The 19,815-nt window shown below is 40.6% G+C and overlaps 1 protein-coding gene across 3 annotated transcripts in view; it reads left to right on the top strand.

Annotated features, from left to right (window-relative positions):
• Nucleotides 1-3,497: 3,497 nt before the first annotated feature.
• MAMDC2 (MAM domain containing 2) overlaps nucleotides 3,498-19,815 on the top strand; it is a 55,752-nt gene continuing 39,434 nt past the window's right edge. For 2 of the 3 annotated variants that reach the window (XM_085567358.1, XM_085567359.1), the window contains exons 1-2: nucleotides 3,505-3,656; nucleotides 3,787-3,900. In XM_085567358.1, the coding sequence (XP_085423484.1) occupies nucleotides 3,626-3,656; nucleotides 3,787-3,900 (145 nt within the window). In that variant the 5' untranslated portion in view covers nucleotides 3,505-3,625. Of the gene's footprint in view, nucleotides 3,657-3,786; nucleotides 3,901-19,815 lie in introns of all 3 variants that reach the window. The other variant, XM_077790285.2, reaches the window with a different exon arrangement.

Consider the following 19,815-nt stretch of genomic DNA (forward strand, 5'->3'; position numbering starts at 1 on the left):
CCCTTCACTCAGCAGGTGACCCAGCACTGATTGCAGTTTCCATTCACAAAGTCAGGTGCTCCTCAAGATCAGTCACCCACTCTCAGCAAACTAGAAGCAGTGAGAGCTCCATGGGTCTCCATATGTAGTTTTCAGCACATCGATTAGTAGATGCAACTTCAGTGCACAGGAGAGTAAATACACAGAATCAAGACACAATAAGTTGAAACAACGTGACAAATGTGTGCATTTTGTTAGGAATAACCCACACTGGGCTGTGCAAAGAGGGACATCCCAAAGCATAATACAGAATCAGTTCCTCAGAGTGTGAATTACATTCCTCTCTGAGCCATCCCCAAAAGCACAGAGGTGTACCTGCTTTGCTGGTAAACACATGTGGCTCATGCCAGAATAGCAGTAGAAGAGATTTCCCCAGTGCTTCAGCTGGCAGTTTCAGTTTGCTGCTAAAAGTACAATGTGATAGCAACCAGAAAAATGAAATAATGCTGCCAGGAGTTTTTCCTGCTCATCCCATGGGTACATTTCTTCTCTTACCCCACCCTCAAATGGTAAACCATATGGGAGTAGAAATGTCCAGCACAGCCACTGGCTGCTAGTACCTTCTACCTTTCCATTGGAAGTATTCCTACAGCATGACATACTTCCAGAGAATGGAGAAGACAGCAGCTGCAGAAACTGGCTCATAGGCAAGATCAGAATCATCTGGAATTGTAAATGACAGACACACTGGGCAAAGGATATAAGAAGTATGGGTATACCAAAGCAAAGTTAGATTAGATTATCTTGGCTCAAATTATTTGTATTGTTCTTACTGAAGATAAATATAAAAACAAAAAGATGCCAGGATTTCTGCCTAAGTAGACTTGTAAAGTGTCATGCATGATTATAGTTCGATTAAAGCATAAAAAGAGTAAAATAATAATATTAACACATGTATACAAGAAGACTGAAGTTTGAACACTGAAAGGTACTACAAGACCTCATTTCCTTTTCCAGTCCTGATATCCCTTTCCAACTGAGAACAGCACTGGTGTCCAATGTCTGAGAACAAGTGGAAAGTTTGGATGTGCCTGGGCATGCAAAGAGGTTTTTTTATTAAGTGTATTTTCCAGGATTTCAAAGCAAACACTGGAGAGGACAGTACTTGTAGCTGTGCAGAGAATTTGGAAAAGCTCAGACTAGTTGCTGCTCGTCTCCTTCTCTGGTGTTGCAGTTAATCTGCAAAAATGGAGTCAAATTAATAAAAGTCAAATGGTAGCCTGTGGATTAACTTTGTACTTAAAGCAAGCTCACTTGGTAATAGGAATTGACAGGAGGTATAACTGGCCTTCTGCCTTATCCCAGATCTCTGCATCCTCGGCCTCAAAAGGCAGTAAGGACAAATGTGGCTTACCCATTTCCTGCCTGCTTAGGAGCAAACTGGGTAAATGCTTGTGGAATTAAACTTGGCCATCTGTGGAAGCCTCTTGTACCTCTCAAATACTCCTATATAAAAATTAATGACACTTCCGACATTTGTTTTCCCTTGTGAGATTGCCTGGTTAGCATGGCCTTGATTATGTTGCTCCCTAATATGAAGAGAACAACCTAATTAAATCAGCAGGAAAGGATGGGGTGAGATTTCAGGAGACATGAGTCAATAAGGGGCAAAATGCTTTTACAAATTAGTTATTAAGGAAAATGTCTTCTATGCAGTTCTCGGAAAAGTGTGCAGTGGGCCACCAAGGTTTTACATCAGTTTCAGAAACTTTAGTGTCATCTCATTCACACTCACCTGCTACCTCCTTGGCTCCTGAGAGGTTGCAGGAAGCTGGAGGTGCCAGTTTGAAAACCAGTTTACACGTAGTGCTGTAAACTTTGGTGGCTGACATGTGCAGCTACGCCATCTCTGCTAAGAGGTGGAACATCATGGATATCAGCAAGGAAAAAACTGAGGCCATTAGCCACTTCAGCTGTTCTAAGTGAGTGCTTATATTGGTGAGTCATTAGTATCAGTTGGCTATTTGTGCCATCAGCTTTTCAGAAATGGTGTATTCTAGATAATGCCCTATACTCAATCCGGTGTAAAAATGGGCATGTGTCAAAGCTGCTGGAGAAATTTAGCTAATGAAGTACCTTAGAACTGAAATTAATTCATGGAGATACTGAAATTGGCCAGAATTACTTGAGGTAACTCAATTTGAAGGCTTAGAAAGCAGACATTCTTTATCCACACAGGATACATAGAGGATCAAACTCTCCTCATTCTGTGTGTGAGGTGAGACAACAGACGGTTTACCCATCATAATCATACATGCTCATTAAAAGGTGTTTCTTATCTAATACATAAATATCTCTTCCCTAAAAATAATGTACACATATCCATCTCCTGCTGGAAGTCCTTTTATGGTCCTGGAGAGTAATAAAAAGGGTCTCTGGTCATCCTATTCACTGAATGCTTTGATATTAAAATATGGTAATAAAATGGAAGTCTGTCTTTTAAATACAACTGTGTGCCACCCATCAGATCTGAAAAGTATGCTATGGCTGCAGTCCTGATTAGACAAATAATTTCTGTACTTGCAGTGCAACAAATTAAGTGCTCTTAATCTCTTTTAGAGGTGAGGTGAGGGAAGGCACTGAGGCAGTTGGCCTGGAGACCCTGTCCTGTGAGGAGAGGGTTCAGCTGGGAAGAGCAATAACTTTGGCAACATCCAACAGCAGTCCTGGACAGGAGAGGGATAGAGGAAATGCAGCATCAGGACTTATCAGAGTGGTGCATGGCTGGAGAATGAGAGGGAGCAGCACAGCTGAAACAGTGGAAATTCAGAGCATTCACAAGGAAGAAACACTTTCCCCACAAAAACAGCCCAGGACTGGAGTCAGGGCCCAGGCAGGTGTCACCAGCCTTGGAGGTTATCAAACCCTGACTGTGCAGCCTGGTCTAAGCTCAAAGCTGCCTCTGCTTGGGCTGGGTTTGGACTGGACATCTCTCGTGGTCTAGTCCTGAGTTATTCTATAAGCGTATGAACTACATCACTCGGAGCATATCAGCAGCTGCTGGACCATTCTTAGCTTAAAGTGCCAGCGTACCCTGCACTCTGAAGGTCAGGTTTAGCGGAAGGGAAGGTCGGAAGGGCAAGGTGTGGTAACACGGGAGCCCCTTTGTCCTCTGCATATGTGTTTGAGTGGGCATGTTGCGGTTGTGCACAAACACCTGACAGCGAGTACGTCAGACAGAGCCAAACTCTTCGGGTAGTACCCAGTGACGGTACCCAGCAATGACTGGAGCGATGCACCGCATACAAGCTGAAACGCGGGGAAAAAAACCACTAAAACGTAAGAAAGCACATTTTCGCTTCCTAGGGGGTGGTACTCTTCCGCAGGTTGCCCGGAGATGAGGTAACCCCCACTCTGGAGGGCACTCCAGCCTCAGCCACTTCGGCCTCGAGCCGCCGTCGGGGCCGACCCCGCTTGGCGAGAGGAGTGGGACGGGCCGCCCACCCGCGGTGTCCGCGGTCCCTCCCCGTCCCTCCCCTGCCTGCCCGGCCGCGCTGGGAGCCGAGCGGCCGCGCTCAGCCTCGCCGCACACGGTGCCCGGGCCGGCCGCTCTCCCGCCGCCGCCAGCGCGGCCCCGGCGCGGAAGATGCTGCGGCTCTGGCTGCTGGCCGCGCACGGTAAGGGCGGCGGGGCCGCCTCCCGCCCGCCCGGGACGCGCCCGGCGCTGCTCCGGGCGCAGCGGCGGCGCCCGGCCGGCAGCCCCCGGGCCGAGCGCGCCGTGACCGGGGCTCGTTTTTGTTCTTGCAGCTCTACGGCTCGCCGGGGCGGCCTTGCCTTCGCCCGGGTCGTGCACCTTCGAGGACAACGCCTGCGGCTACCAGTGGGACTACGCGCATCTGCCCTGGACTCTGCACGGGGAAGGTGAGAGCGCCGCCGCTCCGGGCGCGGCTCCCCCGCGCTCACCTTCCCGCCCGGCGCTGCCGGAGCCCGCGGCGGGGCGGCGGCAGCTCGGGGTGCCGCTGCTGCCGGCCGTGCCGCGCCGCTCGGCTTTCCGTCGGGCCCCTCCCGTGTGGGTGACAGTCCCCTGCCAACAGGCAGGCCCTGCTGGGAGGCATCTACACTCCCCCGGCACAGGTATCTCTGCAGGTTTCTGCAAGACGCCTCAGAGATCTCCTTTCTTTCTCTGTCTTTCACGTGTTGTTGGGAAAAGGTGTCCTTTATCAAGTCCTCTTTCTAAAAAACCGGTCGCATTGGTCCCATTCCTTATGCATTATTTTCCTTATGCATTCCTTACGCATTATTTTTTTTTTCTAAATGTATTTTGGGTTCTACTCCAAAAGTGGATGCATTTCCAGGGCAAGAGACAATCTTTGGCAAGAGTGTCTTTGCAACATGTTCAGTTTAGACTTTTCTCCGATTTATAGTACCTCCAGTTCAACAGAAATAGTTAAGTCTTTCAGTAAGTTGTATTAGGCTTTACAAGACTTAATGCTATTGAAAAGCATAGTCAGTCACTGCACAGTTTTCTTGCAACTATAACTACTTGTTAAGTTCTCAGTGTGGGCTCCAATTTATGACAGAATCTACATGAATAAAAGACTAAACAAAAATATACACAGCATCGTTGTAACTGGGTGATAAAATAATTTTTGATTATGTTCTCACCAAATTGTCATTCATGAAGTGAAAGCTGTGCTCACACAGAAAAAGGGACTATGTGTTTTAAAGTTTTTAAGCCCAAAAACAGATGCCAAGAATAATGAAGAGGTGACTACAGATAAACAGAGATAGACAATCCCTCAGAAACTATTAATCAGTGCTCCATTCAAAACTGGCTGGTCCAGTTTTGTATTCCACTTGTCTCTCAGTTGAGAAAAACTGTTTTTTTCCCTGGATTCACACCCAGTTCTCGCCTATGCAAAATAAGTCACCTTCATTATTACTTTTTATATTAGTCAGTAGACTGAGAATGTGCAAAAATCTCTAACTCAGAAAAGCTTGCAAGGATGTAATATTTGAAATACGTGCTTTTTCTCTTATTTATTTCCTAGTTTATTTATTTAAATATACATAGATTTTCCTGCATTTTTGAAGGTACTAGTGGAAATTTAATAACCCTCTTTGCTGTCCCAGCTATTCCTCCTAACACCATGCCCTCTTTAGTCTATCTGTCTGCAAATCAGCACTTCCTCCTTGTGATTTATAGGCTATTTATAGTTTTTTTTTTCTATACTACATGATAGTAATATTGATTCAGCTCCAAGGGACTGGGAGTTGCTGGTAGCAAAACCTGCAGAAGTGGGTATATAACATGTTGTGCACATCCACGCTACAGTGTTTCAAGACATAAGGATCTTTGAGAGATTTGGATAAGCAGCAGTTTGCTTTTTTTGGTGCACAGAACACAATTTTTGTTGCCATAGTTTGATCGTTCTTTGCAAACAAACATACCAGCAACTGCACAGCTTCCATTATTGCACATCTTATTTTCAGAGATACATAACTGAACTGTTATACTCTGGGAGAATATGTGGTATACCAGCTTTTGTAATAGGCATAGTTCTATGCTTATAGTCAGCATTTCCATTATAAACAGTTTTTCCGCAGTCTGTAATTTGATCGTAGCAAGACATTCTGTGCAAACATTCAGTACACAAGGTATTATGTTATTATTTCTCCTTAGAAATACATTAATAGAATCACAACTAAATCTAGCTGAAAGGAGTAATTCTCATCTACACAGTAGGTGTGCAAAACTAGTCTTCCTTAGATTCTCTTCCATTCTTTTGTCTTATAAACCCATGCCCCTTTTGGCAGCACTGTAGCACTGCGTCCTGGTACTTGCTGGTCAGCGTATGTATATGTGGTAATTTACTGAGACAACAGAGGAAGTTAAGAACAGGAGACACAGTTTAGCTTTGAATTGTTCCACTTCTTGCATTGCTTCAAAGTTACTTTGTTGTTTCTTGTATAGAATTACATTCAGTGGGTCTTTCAGAGGGATTATCTGACTCGCAGTGTAAGTTCTTGCATTTTATAAATCTCTCAATAGTCTAGTCTTGTGCCAGACTGTCAACGTGAAGTAAATATAACTAAAACCATGCCCAGAAATTTCCACTCCATACTTGAAAGTATTTTGCCCAGTTGCCAAGGAAGCCAGTATCTTCTGATGGGCAGGGCACACAGAAAGAAAGTGTAAATTTTGCTTTTGTTTGCAGCTACACAGTCCCACTTAAATGAAGATATTTCTAAGGTTCAGGTGCTGTTTTAAATGTTTCTGCTCTTTTAAATGTTTCTGGCTTCTCTTTAGTGTTCTGTTTATGTTCCAGCATACAATAATTTTTTTGTTTAATTTTAGAATTTTCATAATTTAAAAAAATTTAATTTTTTAGGTAAAGTTTTGATACTTGTAACTGGCATTTTAGGGCCTATTTTAATCAAGTGTAAATCAAAAGAAAATACTCAATGCTACAAATGATAGCTGTTTCACTGTTAAGTGCTTTACTCAAGACTGGCAAATCAGGCCCTAGTGAAGTGGATGTCTGTAGGAACAGCTACACAAGAAACAATTCAGACATCTGTCCAGTTGACCTGTGCTTCCATAATATCCCTGTTTCAGTGAAACCCTGCATAAGTGTCAAACTCTCTCACATGACTCTGAATTCAGGAATAGGACCTTCAAGCATATCAAGGTGCTTTTTTTAATTGTCAGCTTTTTCAGTCACTGGCTGGCTTGGTGTTTGACTTTTAGAACTCTAATGACTTTAGCAGACAAACACCAGGCAATGAAAAATGTAACACGCAGAAAAAACTGTGGATACAAATGTCTAGTGAGCCTTGGGGTGGGCTGGGAAGCACACCCAACTGAGGTCATGGCCCACGCTGCTTAAGTACAGCATCAGGCTTGAGGCAGTGTGCTCCCAAAGGAGCCAGTTCTGTTTTCAGTGTAGCATGGGAAATTCCATGCAACACAGTCTGCTTTGTGTGTTTGTAGAATACCAACTACACAAGAAACATAGTAATGTTGTTGCTCAGGAAGAGATCATCATAGTGCAGTCCTGCTTCTGAAATGAGCAACAGATCAATTTGTATGTTACCAGTGATAAGATCTGAAAGCTTTATGTGAGTTTCTCCTATACATAAACAGAGGGGACAATGGTCCATTTTCATTTCAGTGGTGTAGGCATGCCTGCAGAAATGTTATTGCATTCATGATGCCTCTGAACAGATAATTTTACTTAAAGTTCAGAATATAAGACAAAGATTAAACTCTTGAATTCAACCAATGGATAGGAAATTTAAAAATCACATCTATATCCATTGCTACTATAGTAGTTAAAGATAGTTGAGAAGTTTGAACACCATGCTGGTTCTAACACCTACAGGTGTATGAAGCATGAGTTCATGTCCAGTTATTTTGGGGCATAGAGCTTTGCAGATGCGTAGTGGTTGATTTCCACAAGAATTCACTTCTTTGTCCACAGCATTAATGTGGGCAAGGAAAGTACCAGTTAATTCTAATACATACTGTCAAATTGTAAGATATCTCAAATAATCTTGAAATTTTCTTTAACCAAATTGCACAGTTATTTTAGACCACAGACAGGCTCTGCAAATCTGGAATGGTCTTTGAAACAAAGGAAGATGATGCGTGTAATAGGCAGTAATCCTGAATAGAGTAATGAATAAAACCATGTAGATCCACTTATAACAGCAGTAGGAAACACAGCCTTGGTTCAGTTGTAGGCATTCTGAAGTGTTAGGTTTGAGCATTTTTGCATTCCTCTTAGCTGTGTCCAGCACAGAGCTGGCCATAACCTGATGGTAAGAACATCCTGCTCACAAACAGTATTACAGATAAATTTAATTAGACACAATAACTGTGGCATGTCTTTTCTGTGACTCTGGGCAATGTTTACATTTTTACTTAGAATATCTGTACAGCACTTTGTGTGAACTGTGGGTATGTTTGGTTTTCCATTGCCTTTCACTCTAACAGAGACCAGTTTAATGGTGCTAAAAATAGTGTGCATTTTGGCTTTCAGCTTAACTCTGCCCTAATGGAGTTTGCTATGCTGCACCTGCTTGCCTGGATTTAAGCACTAGATAAGAAACTTGTCTATTACAACAGCAATCTATAGGGAAGAGATTTTATTTATATTAGCAATGTGTTCCAAAAGTACGTGATCACTGTTAAATGTGCCTAATGAGTTTTGTGGCACTGAAACACCATCACACATTAAACACTAAACACTAGTGAAAACTATCACTAGTAGTTGATACTGCTGTATCAACTGTATACCTATTGACAGCTTCAAATGCATATTTTTGTGTGTGTTGCTTTCCTTCAAAAATTCTGGAAGTGTGTGTTTCTTCATATCTCATGTCACCAAGGATGCATTTTAATAGCACACATTTCAGGGTTTTAATCATGTTTTTTCTTTCTATAATATTTTGAAGGAAAAGAGATTTCACTCAGAAAAGTACGAGATTACGTTACATATAAATACAGCCTTATTTTCTTATTCCTAAAGTATATGCCTATTTTTGCCTCATTATTCCGAGACATTGTTCCTGTGATACGCTCCAAACAAGCATCCATTAGGTAACAATTTATGGAAAGCTAGTGAGCAAGCAACATCATTAACAGTAGTTTCAGGAAACTGAAGTTTGTATGTTGGAACATATTTATCACACAGCTACACTTAAAAATTTATGGAAAATAATTTCAAGAGACAGGACAGCTATTGCAGGACATCAGATAAGTCAGGCATGAGAGCACCAGCATAAGGAATCTCAAATCTAAACATTGCCTGCATACCATTTAAATAGCTTGTATTTACAGCTGTGCCATATGACTTAAAATTGACCTCTTTTGATCTGAGCTCTGTGATCTTGAATGTCACATCATGTGATTGTAATATGCAGAGTAATGGAGCAGGTGATAATTGGCAATTCTAGTTTTTTTGTGTGGCTTGTGTGGCACAGCACAGTTTGTGTCTGATGTGGGCTCTGTCATGCTCTGATACAAACCTATTGGCAAATAAATTAGCACATTTGAGATCTTATTTTTCTTTCCATCTATCTACAGTATTTTCCTGTACATTGGGAAGTACATAATCTGAAAATGTAAAAAAAGTTGTAACATTGCTGGCTTTGTACAATTCTTGTAATGACACAAGTGGTCTTACGTGTTTTTTGTGAGATCACTGTGTACTTGGGAGTCAAGGAGATTTGCACCAGCTTGTACCTAGCTACAGTTGTTGAATTCACCCTGCCACAGGAACTTATTGGTTTTGGATTTCCAAACCTGTAGCCAGGGCATCTCTGCATCGAGACCAGTTTGATGGAGGATAGAAGCCCTTAGATTGGCACATGGTCTGTTTTGCCTTGTCCTGATAATTAAAATGTTGGTGTTCCTGGCCGCAGTAATTGAATTTGGAGTGACAGCTGTCCTTTCTGAGGAGCAGGGAAAGAAAGGTTGACTCATATACTTCTTTCACACTTAGAATTTCATGTTCTTCTTGTTTTCCTTTACTTCTGATGCCATTTCTCCTGTACACTTGACTTTGACTACTCAGCCACCACTCTTGTGTTAGCAACTTGTTTCTTCATACTGTTTCCCTGTTCAGGCTGTTACTGGCAGCTTAATGGTAGTACCATGTGTGAGGAACATTCCATCTTGCTCCAGCCTATCCCTTGTCTTGCTGATCCCAGTATGCTTGCCCTGGTATAACTTCCATCCTAGGCTTCTGGGTAATAGCATTTTTAATGAGCTATGCCCACATTACAGTTCTTAGTGTATTTTTTCCCTATCTTTAGAGGCATGTCTTGTGCAAAAAAAAAAAAAAAAAGAAAAAAAAGGACTGCCAAGAATGCTTTATGTCCATCAAGAGCTTCAGCAGCAGTTGCCTGTGCAGGGGTAGGGGAAGAAACAAAGCCTAAATTGTTGTCAGTGAGTCACTACATGAGAGATGAGTTTCAAAGCATTCCTCTTCTCCACAGAATAGTAACATTCCCATAAGTGTGTTTTCACATACAGCTGTTACTGATTCAGCACTTACAGAGTCAACAGCTGTTGTAGTGCATTTTACATTGAGCCATGGAATTTAGCCACAAGAGCAGGAGGATGACTCTTAGAAAATTAATATTTACTGAATATACCTTGCACTTCTGACAATAGGCTGGACTTTTTTTTTTTCATGAAAATACTGAAAATAGATAATTTGCCACTTGAATTTAAAAAAAAAGAAAAAAAAAAGAAACAAAACTGTAGGAGGGCAAAAGAGAATTTGGGAGCTCTGATGGACGTGAAATCATCTCAGTCAAATAAACAACTTGCATTTACACCTGGCCTTGCAGATGTTGTTGAAATTTGCTAAAATTCAAGTACAGACATTGAGAAATCACTGAAAACTGCTAGAAATATTTTCAGCTTTCTGAAAAAGAATGGAAGATGCAAATGAACTGAAGTTAAGTTTCTTTCAGGAATTTCAAGATGCAGCGTGGCATGAGTTTTTTCATCAGTAAAAGTGCTATTAGGCAGTACTTTGTGGTTGTTGCACCTATTACACTACATGCATAATCATTTTGAAAAATGAAGAGGAAAGCAAATCATTTGCCAGTTCATTTTTTGGAGGGAAGGAAAGAAATTTTCACTATAAATTTTGGACAAGATCCAATGTGAGTCAAGATCTTTAGTGAGGAAAAGTAAGCTTGCACTTGTGCTGAAAGGATAATCACAGACACTCCAGAAGCATTTCTACTAGTAAAGAAGATTTCTTCATCTTGCACATGGTCCAGACTGTTCAAAACTTTAATAGACTCAGCCTGAAAATGTCCTAATAGTCTTATTATTTAGGATGCTATTGAGTAGAAATATTTGGAAGCTTATTGAAAAAGTAAGTCCAAACCAGTTACAACTAGTTGGTTTTATTCACTTTTTTTGGAGCTCTCTCATTACGTTACTTTCTGAGACATTTTGTCCCCAGCCACTGTGTGCAAGAGCAATACAAGAAAAGCTATAATTACTTGACTGATTAAACTTACCAAATAAGGCCAAATTTTCTGTGGTTACATCTCACAAAAATTATACTTTAAAAACTAGTCAGATTTTCCTTTAACGTTTAAGTTTTTACTGTCTTAATAATACTTTTTAGTTGTTATGCTACAGAAGGCCAAATAAAAGGCCACAGTTATCCATGTAATTTTATATAATTCTTTGATTGCTTAGAATCCTTTATATAATTTGAAGAATTTTATTGCTCCCATTGAAAAGAGTAAGTCTCTTTTACCCCATCTTCCACTGTGTCTCTAGACAGCCAGAGATTAACATATGATTACAGTAGTCCTTCTTCACATCGTAATCAAGCCAAAGATTCCTACAATTTTACCCAACAGTATAGTGGTCTTTGATTAACAGAGTGTATTCTATGCTCTATGGCTGTTCCTTTCCTCCAACACATTTTCCTTTGCCAAATGTAGCTCAAGAATAGTATTTGAGACTACAAGTGTGAGTAATTGTGTTGGTGTACTTTGAATGTTGTTTTAAATAGATATATTCTCAGATAAAGTATGAACTACATGTTACTAGCACTTCACTCTCTTCTGAAAACCTTGTAAGTCTAGTATGAAAATAACCATGAATCATGGTAATTAGATTTCCATTTGAAACATTAGCAAAAATCTTGTAGGAAACAGAGTCTTCACAGTTTTCAATTAGCAAACTGTTAAAATGTTTTAAGAGGCACTCTTGTGACATGCCAAGTTTCTTCAAATGTCCTGGCCCACAAACTGTATTGATATTAAAAATGCATAAAGAGCTACAGAAGTGGAAGGACAGTTTACAGCTGTTGTATACAAAACCATAGTGAGATATGAAGCTGTTGAAGGAAGTAATTATCCATTTTTCAGATTCTCTTATTTTTTGGATGTTGCATCACTAACAATTGATCAATACTGTGAGACTGTTGCCTTGTCTATCCCTCATGGTTCAGAAAGATTGGAGTAGGCTTCTGCATGACAGTAAAGTCTAAGGAAATGCTAATGCATTTGTGGCAAGATGTTATGCCTGGAGAGTAAGGAAGCCAGACAATTATACCTGATCATACCTGTGAATAAGTAGATTTCCCTGTTTTCTAATCATAACATTTAAGATCATGTTCTAATGCACTAAACAAAATTTAGATTTACTCTGTAAACACTTTTCTTCAATAAAATTCTTAAATGTTCCAAAAAGCACTTTCCACTTGCAGTATAAATCCTCAGCAGATACATAAGATGGGGAACCTTACTTGTCCAATGTACTTACTAATTCATTTGTAGATCTGGTAATGAAAATATAACTCACTTCACCGCTTTCACATTTATTCTAGCCTGGAACATGGTTGCTTGCTTTTCAGAAATTACCATGAACACAACTTGAGAAGGCCCTTGAAAAGGGCTGGAGTCAACAGGTGGGATGAGTGCTTTCTCTGGGTTAGAGAACTGTGGAATGCAGCAAGCACCACTTTAAGATCTGTGTGTCCTTTTCAGGGTTAGATGATGAGAATGGTGCCTCGCTATAAGGATCCAACCAGCCTCATAAGAGTTATAGGTACTTGTAAGGCAAAGTCACTTTGACTTAAAATCTTTATGGTTACTGCAAGATTTGTGAGCGCTGGAAGGTGTTTTGAGAAAACATTCCATGTTTTTTATATTGTGGCCTAGTTAGAAACAGCTAAGCAGAAAAGGCCCTGGGAGCCTGGGTGGATATGAGGTTGGACATGAGTCAGCAATGTGCCCTTGTGGCAAGGGCAGCTCATGGTGTTCTGGGCTGCATTAGCAGTGTTGCCAGCAGCTCAAGAGTGACCCTTCCTCAAACAGAAGTTCAGCACTGTTGGAGCTCTGTCTGGAGTTCTATCCAATTCTGGCCTTCCCAGTATAAGAGAGACATGGACATACTGGAGAGATGCCAATGAAAGATCATGAAGATGATTAAGAGACTGGAGCATCTCTTGTGTGATAAAAGTCTGCAAGACTGTTCAGTGTGGAGAAAAGAAGGGTTGAGGGGGAAGTCTATATTATTAATAAATAGAAGGACCTGAAGGGAGGGTGAAAAGGGGACAGAGCCAGACTTTTTCCAGTGGTACCCAGTGACAGGACCAGAGGCAATGGGCACACACTGCAACACAGAATGCTCCCTCTGAACTTTAGGAAGCGCTCTTTCACTGTGAGGCTGGTTTTGAGGCTGTGGAGTCCCTATTCTAGCTGATACTAAAAAGTTATCTGGACATTGTCCTCAGTAACTGGTTGTAGGTGGCCCTGTTTGAGCAGGAGGGTCAGAACACGTGATTTCTGGAGGTTTCTTCCAACCAGCTATGCTGTGAATCTGTGGCATCTTCATATTTTTGACTAAAAGTTAAAAAAGCCTTACTGCAGTGGCCTTTCAGAGATATCTTCATGCATAGCAAAAGAACATAAGAATTTCTGGTTCCTTTCAAAGTTAAGAATTAAACAGAATAATCACATGCTATGTGTAGATGCCTGATCCATTTATATATATGTGTATATGAAATCTCTGCACACTCATGGAAGAGAAGAAATGAGTTTGTTGTAGATCCTTTTAGATTAATGATCTCGTATATGGAGAACTTGCTACTTACTGGTATCTTTGGAGCTTGATTGTCATGTAGCTAATGTTTCTAATGCTCATCACTGGAGAATTTTATGGGAAGCAGATAGGATAAAATGTAGAGTGCTGTGATGCATTTTGTGACAGGATCTGTTCTTTATAATTTCCTACTTTTTTAGTAATTTCCTTTTGAAAGCTTGCCTTTGGCGTGTTCTGTTTTAGACATGGTTGTTATCCTGAGGAAGTTTTAATAAAATAGTTGTGCTCCATCTAATCACTCTTGGCAGATCATTCTGCACATGAACCTCCTTGACTGAGACCACTGTTTTGCAGCTGTTTGGCCAAAGTGAATTGAGTTCATTTTAGGCCATATGAGAGAGTTGATGGTAATTGGCATCATTGCTTTCTGGAACCAGCAGAGAGGCCGATGAATGAATGGATATTGACTCTGAGTTGCTCTCAGCTCATCACTATGTTCAGGCAGGTGATGAAACAGATGTAGATGTCTGTGCTCACTCCCTTGCATTTGTTTGGGATATAGAGTCCTTAATTCTCCCAAGCCATGTATCCTCAAGTTGACCTGCAATTCATTATCAGTATTTATTGCTGTCATCTGCTCCTAGCAAATCCCTTCTTCTCTCCTTTCCCTGAGTGTCAGATGCCTGGTGTACAGCAAAGTATATTCCCTGCCTTAGACATGTAAACACTTGTGGGAGACAATCACAATAATTTAGAAGCTTTAGGTAGGAGCTGGAACCAGCAGACCAGGTACCTGGTGACACATTTCTTCATGATTCACAATCTTCCTGAGATATTTTTTATCCCAGGAGAATTGTATTTGTGTACCCAAGTGTCAGGTGATGGTCAGTTTTGTCCTGTGTGATTAAGGTAGAACAACAGTGAGAACTTGAGTAATGCCGTTGTTGTTACAGTTTGTCTATGCTCCATAGTAAATAATTTTCCATTATATAGCTTGACAGTTTGGTGTTATCCTTAACTGTTCAGTTCAGAAAATTTAATCAATACAGACTGCAAGAAAATTAGGAATTTCTAGTACTGCTCTGGCTTTAAGCTACAGCTTTGTTTACTCCAAAAGAGTAGCAGAGAACAAATTTGGGTATGGTTTTACATAGTGTAACTTTTACATAGTGTAACTTATGTTACATAGTGTACTTTTTGATTGTGTAAATTCCTGAGTTCTTAAGGGAAGTAAAATCTGCCTTGAGTGCTAGAGTACACAGAGATACCCAAACACAATCTGCAAATGCAGCTATCCTGGTGCTTGGATTTTAAAAGGTAACAAATATAGCAGAAATAATTTTTTTAAGAAAACTGGATATACTAGATTTTTTTCTTCCCTTAGAGGTAGGCCTTAGCAACATAATAATGTGGACACAAGCAATGATAACATTTGACACGGTACAGAATAAAGTGTGTTTTCCAGTCTGTGTCATCATATGGGTATGTTTAATGTTTGCATCTGCAGCTTAATATTGAGCTTCACTGTGCTCACTGTCAGGTATTAACATCTTTATAGACAGTCTCAAAAAAACTTACATGTAGCTATAGGAATGCTTAATTTTAAGATGTTGCTTTATAGCATTTCATGTAGAGTAACCTTTAACATTTTGACTATGCATCCATACAGCTAGACAGCGCTAATTGTAGAAGCTTAGTTGAAGTTTACTAACAAGCAGGAGGAATTCAAATGAAGGAATCTTTTCTAGTTCCTATACAGTCATTGATTTGAGTTTGAATTTTATAGAGAGATTTCTTTCCTGGCCAAGGATATTCTTGTGTGCTTGAGTGGAAACATGAGAGGCTTTATACCAATACCAGATTGTTCTCTAAATATAGCCACTTCTAGTTGTTATTTTAAACTGAGTGTCAAACTGGAGAGTTATTAGGGCAGTAACTGTGGTTTGTTTGAAAAAGAGAATATTGCACAGTGAAGTTATCTTATATGGAAATGAGTGGTATGTGTAGTTTGGACTACCACATGTAGGTAAAAATCTGAGAGCTGTAATCAGTGTTTGTTTTTGTATAAATTTGGAGTGAATATAAAGTGAATATAAATTCACAGCTGATGGGTGTTGAAGCCAAAAATAGGGTTACATGATCAATCATCCCTTACTAACATAGGAATGAGGATCTTTTTCTGTGCTGGGCAGCTAGATATTTTTCTGTTAGTTAAAAAAGTTCTCTTTTCATGTTGCTTAGATTTTGTGCTAGTTTTTTGAATTTATTTTTTGAGAGACACCATTTTGTATTTTCTGTTAGTTATGCATCTAGAAGGGAGTTTAATTACTATGCCTATGGTTGACCTGCAGGTAGTCCACTATGAGAAAGTTGAAGCCCAGACCAGTAAGAAATCTCAAAAGAAGTCCACAGCCTAAAATTATTTAAACAGTTCTGTGAAAAGACAGAAAAAAACTCCTACTTTATCTTTTAAACTTGCTGGAAAATGGAATTGTTGCCTGCTGGACATCTGCACTAGCTGAATCATCCTCATAAGATCTTTTCTACTTCAGTGGTTGTACCATCTGATTTTGTACAGTGTGTGTGTATGAGCTGTTTTGTACTGCAGTGTACCCCCTGGCAGGGAAGGGTGGCAGACAGAAGGGGCCTCACAGGAATATTTTTCTCTAGGCTAATGGAAGAAAGCCTGTGAAGTCTTTTAGGGAGATGTTTGCAGGCTGTATCTGGCCAGGGGGTCTGTGGTATTTAAGCACAGGTCATGGAGGAGGTAGCATGATGTGCCCAGGGAATCTGCTTCAGGGTTTCCATTAGTGCTGCTGGGTCACTCTTGTCTCCTGAGGTGCCTGAAGGTGACAGAAAACAGCCCTGCAAAAGCATGGAGAGGAGTTTAGGAGTGTTAGATTGTCCAAAGCCATGAATGCATTAAATAGGTAGACCACAGTATATCTGTTGAAAAGGGTGCTGATGGAGTGCAGGTCAAAGAGGAATTGATACACAGTATAGAATTTCAAAATTTAACCAGGAGTCATGGCTCTGCTTTCCAATCACTTTATCTCTTCACTTTACCTCAACTTTTTATGGCAGTATATTGCCAAACAATAAATAATTCTTTTTCAGAAAGCTGAGAGAATTATAAAAAATATGAAATATTGAGACCTCTGTCAGTCCTCTATCAGCCACTTCTGCTGCCCCTCATCTCTAGCTAATACTGATAGTCTTATATCAGCAACAGTCTGCAAGTATCCACAACCAAAGAGTCATAAGCTGTGAGGGAGAATGGACTGTACTGTGACAACTTCAGTGAGCATCATAAATGAGCATGAGATGGGTAGTTCAGTTCCAAACTTCTATTCTTCATTAAATTATTCCCTGGTCAGATTAAAGTCAAACTGATTATATAAGTAATACTCCAAATAATTGATTTTTCTATTTTCTCCATTTGCGACATATTTTAAATTTTCATCTAAAGCAATTAATTAAATTAATTGCTTTTAAAACACCAACTGTAATGAACTAGTCTATGCTTACTGCTTTATTCTCCTATCTCACCAGCTTATTGCACAACTGCATAATATTTAATAATAATAATGTGGAGATAAGCACAACACAGTACAGTGCAGGCACAGAATTGAGGGCAAGAAATGGGTATGGACTGTAAGGGGAAATTAAGACTACCAAAAACCACTGAAGCCCCCTGGACCTTTTCCATAAAGGTCTAAAACAATGTACCATGTATGGTAGCTGATTTACATAGAAGGCAAGAAACTTATCTCCAGGACAAGGACAACATACTTTTAGAAAGGTAACTCCACAAAGCCCGAGTGTTTGGGCACTTCTTGGACTCTGGACATCCCAGCTAGTTCAATACTAGAGCCAGGACTGGTGACATGTTTTTCTTTCTTCCTTCTTCTCTTTCTCTCTCTCTCCTTCTCTAATTAACATCTCTCTCCCTCTTCTCTTTTACCCTATCCCTTTATCCAAAACCCACTCTTTTGTGTTTATATAGCAGGTCAGGAACAAACACACCAATATGCTTGTCAAGGTTGTAATTTACTAAAAAAACTTGGTAAGGTTTTGCAGACCCTCCGACTTCTGTCATTCCTTTTGTGCAGGAGCCTCTATGAATCTTTCAGAATGTTTCAGAAAATTTAGTTACCTATTTGCAGGACACTGTTTTTGCCCCCCCCCCCCCCCCCCCACGCCAATTATAATTTTTTTAAATGAAAAAAGAAAAATGCATATAGCAAAAATGCATATAGCAAAGTTCTTTGCAGCATTCTTGTGTCATTACATTTTCCTAAATTCAGAATGTGAAGACTTTTTGCCTTAGGTAATTGTTTCATACAAGGTCAGCTTTTATCAGCTTCTTGGTCGCCTTAGAGACCAGGCTTTTGAAGATTGGTATGTGAGCTCTTGTGCATTCTTTCCTTCCTCAGAGCACTGCAGCTATAGGGCTCAGTACTTTGGGTTATTTCAGTATCATGCATTGAAAAGTTGTCTTTTTGTCTTTTCTGACTTCTCAATAGTTATAAATATTCCCCTTGTTTTCCAACTTGGCAAACATCTACTCTGTGGCCTAGTTTACGCTCATCTTCTGAAGTGTGGAGGAGCAGCAGCTCTGGGAGTTTCCCCCTCTGTGTGCTCTGGACGTTGGTCTTTCTCTTGGTTCACAGCAGAGGGAGAGGCTGAGGACCATGTCAGAAGATTGCACTGATGCCATGTTTCATGGCAAATCTCATGTGTGTGTTATGAAGCAGCTGTTGATGCTATTTGAGTCTGTAGCTTGGGGCAGAGGCTGGAAAGACAGTCCTACACCTTTTTGTTTTAAAGAGTTGAGCAGCCTGTGTGTGAAATTTGAACCCAAAATAGCAGTTGTCCAGCTAGTCTAATCACTCATTAACATTTAATAAGGAATTAATTATCTCTGTATTCCCAGAGATGTCCATTGATACTTCTTGGATGAACAGAACTGCAGATTTCTTCAGTAAACAATGAGCTTTCTCTGCAAGCAGCAGAAGTTTCTGACTCCACAGTGTAACAGCTAAACTGCTAAACTGCTGGGATCAGTTGCAGGGGCAGGCTTGAAAATCTGTTTCTTGAATTGTTTCACTAGAAACACAGCAGTGAGTCACTGCCAGTGACCGGCCAGACACCAGCACTCCTGTCGGTGCTGTGAGTAGCGTGTGGGAGCACTCACATGTGCCCAGTATGAGCTCCTGGCTCCCATTTCCCGTCAAGGGACACGTGTTTGCAGAAAATACTTTTGGAGCAGAGAATTTGTTCTTTCTGGGGAAGCTGCAGACACAGAGAACATGTGTTTGGGATCGGCACTGAATGTGTTTGTTGATGCTGTATGAACTTTGGTAACGCCTTCAAGCATTCCAGCATTTGCCTTATCTCAACTTCTGAGTTATACTTGATGGCAAATATGACACTAAAAGGCATTCTCAGAAGATGTGGATTAAGGACTGTTTTTAGAAAGACCACACAAACTTGGCAGATATAGCAAAGTTATTTCTGCAGGCTTTATTTTCTGCATAGTTGTTTTTATTCAGAATAAATATGAGGCACATACTGCTTAGTTAGGCTTGTGTGTTCATACAGTTGATACTACAACCAGCACAGGAAGACCACCACACTGAAAAATGGCCACAGGAACTGGGAGGCAACAGGAGGGTAGTGTCACAGTGTCCTTTATTCCAGAGCATCCATCTGAGACCACTCTTGGGTACTAACAGCCAGCTGTGAGGAGGTGAGGCCAGATCTGCTGGTACATTTTGGGCCTCTTTGACTAGATTTTGAGCATACTCAAATGTCAAGTGTACATTTGCAAGGGAGCCACTCATTTGGAAAAGTGTTAAGTGCCCAATAAGATTTAGCACACTGAGTGTAAGTTAATTTAAACAGTATTTTATGGGTTTACATAAACTTCATTCATGTCTATTTGATCACCCTAGGATCACAAAATGACAGAATATGCTGGGTTGGAGGGGTCCCCTCAGGATCATTGAATCCAACTCCTGGCCCTGCTTAGGACACCCCAAGAATTACACCATGTTCTTGAGAGCATTGTCCAAACTCTTTGGGAATTCTGTCAGGCTTGGTGCTGGGACCACTTCCCTGGGGAGCCTGTTCCAGTGCCCAGACAGCCTCAGGATGAAGAGCCTTTTGCTGATATCTAAATGTCCCTTGACACATCTTTATGCTGTTTTCTTGAGGCCTCTCACTGGTCTCAAGAGTGCAGA

Source organism: Lonchura striata, chromosome Z (assembly GCF_050655825.1).
Source record: "Lonchura striata isolate lonStrDom1 chromosome Z, ASM5065582v1, whole genome shotgun sequence".
NCBI lineage: Eukaryota > Metazoa > Chordata > Aves > Passeriformes > Estrildidae > Lonchura > Lonchura striata.